Source organism: Sinocyclocheilus grahami, unplaced genomic scaffold, assembly GCF_001515645.1.
Source record: "Sinocyclocheilus grahami isolate Dianchi unplaced genomic scaffold, SAMN03320097.WGS_v1.1 scaffold887.1, whole genome shotgun sequence".
NCBI lineage: Eukaryota > Metazoa > Chordata > Actinopteri > Cypriniformes > Cyprinidae > Sinocyclocheilus > Sinocyclocheilus grahami.
This window is the reverse complement of record NW_015506066.1, coordinates 199,147-204,421: the sequence shown is the minus strand read 5'-3', so window position 1 is coordinate 204,421 and position 5,275 is coordinate 199,147. Positions and strand designations below refer to the sequence as shown.

The window sequence follows — 5,275 nt, the reverse complement described above, 5'->3', positions numbered from 1 at the left end:
TCAAGAATTGTATTGTTTGCCCCTATGTGTCTTTCACCCCTTTCAGGGCAAAAAAGCCTCTTGTCTTCAACACAAGGGCACTTGCAGTGCAACCTGCCCACTCCCTGCATTCCTGCACTGATCTCTTAAAGAGCAGTGGGAGGTTTGTAGATAGCCAGCCCTTCAGCCAACAGATGAGCTTCTGTGAACTGGTCAGAGTGAAGAAACACAAGCTTCTAGCTCCATTTATAGAGACTCAGGATTTGCTATAAATCTTGACCGAGAGGCCAGCCTTACCTAGTTGAATATGCGCATAGGCAAAGACTTGTGAAGAACGTGTGTTGTTGTAATGCTCTGCAATGACTATGCAATGGAAGATGTGCATTATTGGACATTGGTAGCGCATTTATATAGATTAATTATTACTCAAAATATACTAGTAATATAATAGGGAAATATTTGGGAAATTATTCATTATCTATTTCATAGATTTTAAAATATATTTGAGCACTGAGGAAGAAATTAGCAATTAAATCATCTTTAAGCTGCATTTTAGAAATAAAAGTCATAAAGAGTAAAAGTGTTTTAACATTTTATTTCAAATACATGTGATTCGTTCAAAACCTCTATAGTTTCAGATTTCCATTTGGAATCATATAACATATTTTTTAAATTACTGCAGGTCTAGATTTGATTGTATATGAAATCGACTGGATGTGTTTACGAACTCATTTCTGCTGCACCGTTTTTTGTTTTTTTTTCTCCCCTGAGCTGTTTGTTATATGCCTAATTATTTTAGCTTATGCCTATTTGCTCAGTAGTATTGCTGTATCTCTACAGGAATGAATTTCCTCTACTAATGACCTTGTGGAAAACATCTTGAGGACAAAGGAAATTGCAGCCTCACATCTGGGTGATCATATAGTGAAGGAAAAGCCTTCATTCATATGATCAGAAATGTTGATGTTTTTGGGAACAGATAGTACAACAAAAACAAAAAGAGAATACATTTCAAAAAATGAATGAATACATAATAAAAGCAACATATTTGACAACAAAACACTGTAGCCTTTGTTCTTTGGCCAAACCACACAAACAACTGTCAATTGTTTGAAAAAAGCAGAAAAAAATGCATTTTTAGCAGCACTTTACCCTCAACAGAGATAGATTTTTCCATGTGTTCATCATGTTTCTCTGAAAAGCACAGTGGGCACCATGCTGAGTATCACAAACAGTGGTTGGTTAATGAATTGCAGAGTCATTGAAAATGAATTCATTTGTGGATATTTCAAGATGGGAAGGGAACAGAGCAGATTGCACCATTTATCCAGGACACAAATTGCAACACTTACTTCAAGAAATCAGTCCAAGAACTAGTTCACAGCATTTTGAAATAAAATGTATTCATGAAATAATAGAAGGCGTGTTTCAACTGTAGCATGACATCATCAGGGTGTGTCTGTGTTGTTTAAACTTCTGGGGACGTTTCATTGATACAGTATGATAAACCACATGGCAACATTTGTCTGAAGCTAACAATTCCAAATCCTATACGGTGCAATATACCATATGTAATTTCTCAATGTAAAGTATTTATATAATGAACATGAGTCACCTTACAATGGTGTGATTGTGCTGAAGCTGTTCTTCACTGCGCTCTAGTTCTTTCTGATAGACAGGCCTTGTTGTGCTCGGCCCAAGTTGAGGCAGATGTGGACTAGAACAATAGCAGCTCCTTTTATCAGAGAGCAGGGTAGTGACACCCTCCGCAGGCACACAAGGGCTCGAAAGAATGTCTGGCACCGGCCCAGAATCACTGACGCTATTAGAGACCCACCTCATCTCCCGTAATGCCGTGCAACGGAGGGGACGACACCTTCAAAGGCCAGCCCTTCTTCCTTAGAAGCGCCGAAGACTATCGAGAAGGTTTGCAGAGTGTCCCCAGAGCAGACTTTGGATTGAGTGGAGAAGGACATTTGTGGGCCGTCCAGACTGTAGACCACCAAACAGATCAACACCTAGAATGGCCACTGCAAGCACCTCTGGACAAAGTCCCTTTGGGCTGGGCAGGAAGAAGAGGGCCCCTGGTCTCCTGGATCAGATTGGCAGGTTCTTTGGAGGAGACAAAAAGAGAAAGGGAAAGGTGAGTCAGTTTTTTTTTTTAATTTTTTTTTTTACTTGTTTTCCAAACATTGTCATGGTCAACGACAACTTCTCAATTACATATATTTGAATATACACAATGTGAATATAGTTTAGGTGATTGCATTTGTGTCACATTGGATTGGATGTGGTTTACAGATAAACAAGTACTTAGGAGAAATACTCAAATTCAAATAACTCTGCACTGCAAATAGTTTGACTATATTCTGATTATAGAGTCTCATTTTACATCTGCAAAAAACAATGTTATGCTCTGTTTTGCATATTGGTTGATATGCATGATAGTATTCTGCAATGTGAATGCAGTTTGCCATAGTATTGTACGTGAGTATCGCTCATAATTTAAGTCCTAGTATTTGAGGTTCTGTTTATTTACACCAAATACAATTTATATTTATGAATAATGTACTATTTTTAAGCTAAATTTAAAGTTAATGTGCATATCAGTGAAATTCATTGAAATATATTGAGTATTAATATTACATGATTTTTTTTTTTTTTTGGTACAACTTTTCCAGTCATTTTACCAGATAAGAGGATGATTCCCCAAGTTTAATTTCATGAAGCAATTGAAGAACTGGGTCTTAAATCCTGCTGATGTTGAACAAATAGCTGGATCTGGTTCAAATCTGGTTATGGGTGTTTATTTATTTATTTATTTGGCTTCAGCAGCAATCAGTGATGGCAAAATGGCTCAAATGTGAAAACAACTGAATTCTCACAGCATTAAGAAGCTTTGGGCACAGCTGTTTGAAGTGCCAGTGATATCATTATAGAGGTTTGCTGTTCTGCTGGTAAAGTGCGATTCATTACTGCCTCTAGGTAGAGCTTTATACTATTGACACTCATACCTCTTCGTTGCATTCTCATTTTGATGTTCAGAGCATGTCAATTTGAGTGCAAATGTAAATTTAGATTACTCTTTCATTTATTTGAAGGGCTCATTTCGTGGTCATCTATCCTCCTCTCCACAGAGACCCCAGCACTCTTCCACCCGTCGTCGTGGAGATGTCAACCCTGTGGTGCATTTCTTCAGGAGCTTTGTAAGTATCCACATGTGCTGACATGGATTTTTAAGTGCCAAACTTCAAAGAGTGATGTGAAACCAACAATTGCAGCCCTAGAAAAGAAATCAGTTCCTCACAAGACATGAGAATGAAAGTTTCACACCTCCCTTGCTCTCATCTTTAGCTCCCACTGATCCAAAGAGTTTGCCACCACTCTCAAAGCACTGAGCAGCAGGAAAACATTACCTCAACTGGCGCAAATATATTAGAAGAGCATATATATTTGATGAAGACTATTGAAAAGCATGCCTTTTTAACCAAAATTCAATATGCCAAAGACAAGATTTCGTCCTAGACATGCCACATTGTGTCTGGCCATTTGATGTCTAAGTTCGCACGCCAAGTTTGTCGTCATGTTCAACATGCAGCCCGTGTTTTCTTTGCTACAATATCCAGACTTGTTTTTGTGTGAGACAGAAAACATTACACACACTTACATCACTAGTGTTAGTTTCTCTTGTTTCAGATGAACAGATGAGAATATAAAACTTACCGGACAGAGCATGTTTAGCATTTTATTTGAAATGATCATTCTGCTTTAACATCACCTTTTTCTTTTTCGTGATGTAAGATGTGATATGTAAATATTAAATTCCACTATCAGATGACATGATTTGACTTCAAACCAGCATATCTCATTGCTCATTTTCTTGAATATTCCCCTGAAAACACAAAATCAGTTCTTTGGAAACTAGATATGAGTGTTAACATTTCCGCATTACTCAAGTCCTAAATTAAAAATGCTATTCTGGTCAGCACTAATTGCACAGTTGTTCCTCAGGTCCGTGGGCTTGTTCATTAAAAAGATACAGTCTCTGCCGTCATTAATCATCTGAACTGCAAGGAAGCCTAATGATCGACCCCATCTTTAAAATGAAAAGTCTTTGTTCAAGGATTACTTATCTTGTATGCATCACACTGGATAACGCAACGTCTCTTTATAATAGTCAGGCCTCTAAATTAAAAGCTGTGCCTGTGCCTTTTGAATGCTTAAAATGTTCCTTGACTAAAAGTTTCTATTTGTTTCCTTGAAGGTGTCCTCTCCTCGTCCCAAGTCGAGGGTAAGTCTTACATCCCATTTTTCTACTGGCATGTATCTAATCCCATTGTTTAAAATGGTCGTGGTATATGCATTTTTAGTTATTTCAAGAAAATTTGCAGTGAAAATCTGCAGTAAAAAGTGCTTTGCCTAGGGTATAAATAGTGACAGAGCAAGAATGTGATATTCGTAACACTCTATTAGTCAACAATTACCTCTAACCATGAGGTTACCACCACCTCTTAAATTAATAATAGAGCTTGTTCCTAGCAGATAGAATAGATTTGACCCATAATCATTTTCTATGCCCTGTCATATCCAGCAATGAAATTAGAAATTCATCTAAGAAGAAAAAAAAGAACAGCATTTATTTGAAATAGTAATCTTTTGTAACATTATACATTTAACTTTTAATCAATTTAAGGCATCCTTGCTAAATGCAAATATAAATAAATAAATAAATAAATGTATGTATAAATAAATAAACAAACAAACAAGCTTACTGACCCCAATCATTTGAATGGTAGTATACATGTATATATTTGCAAGAATCTGTTCCATATTATTTTTAAACAAGTACTTTTTTAACATTTTAAGTGTGACATTCAAGCAGTATGACACTGATGTTCGCGTTTAGCTCAAATCATCTACCTCATCTGCTCTTTTGCCTAATTTCCTTTTCTCCCTTTTGCATTTTTCACATGACAATCTCTTCTGAACATCTTGTTCTATTAAAATGATTAAACCAGACATTTTTATGTTCTTAGAATGTTCCAAATATTTTGATAATGTTGTGTTGTTTGAAATTACATTGAAAAAATGTTACAGAAATATTATACTAACCTTAAAATAATGTTCCACTAACATTATGCAAACTGCACATTTTCACAGTTTTAGAATTACCAAAATAGAACGTTTGGATAATGTTCACAGAAGCTGAGAATATCCATACTGCACTGAAAAATAACAATGTTTCCAGAAATATAATATATCCAGCCCGGGACGCCAGATCCTGTCAGAAAAGATC

General features: G+C 36.3%; 1 protein-coding gene across 1 annotated transcript; it reads left to right on the top strand.

The window, feature by feature from the left end:
• The first annotated feature begins 1,869 nt into the window (after window positions 1–1,869).
• On the top strand, window positions 1,870–4,402 carry LOC107563706 (myelin basic protein-like). The gene is made up of 3 exons (XM_016248654.1): window positions 1,870–2,122; window positions 3,081–3,185; window positions 4,244–4,402. Exons 1-3 carry the CDS (start codon window positions 2,003–2,005, stop codon window positions 4,400–4,402), a joined length of 384 nt encoding a protein of 127 aa, XP_016104140.1. The 5' UTR covers window positions 1,870–2,002.
• Window positions 4,403–5,275: the final 873 nt, after the last annotated feature.

Bases quoted from the DNA above. Each gene is read 5' to 3' on its own strand.
- LOC107563706 (XM_016248654.1), top strand. From the start codon at position 2,003: ATGGCCACTGCAAGCACCTCTGGACAAAGTCCCTTTGGGCTGGGCAGG. The intron at 2,123-3,080 runs GTGAGTCAGTTT...ATTTATTTGAAG, and splicing joins ACAAAAAGAGAAAGGGAAAG to GGCTCATTTCGTGGTCATCT. The intron at 3,186-4,243 runs GTAAGTATCCAC...GTTTCCTTGAAG, and splicing joins TGCATTTCTTCAGGAGCTTT to GTGTCCTCTCCTCGTCCCAA.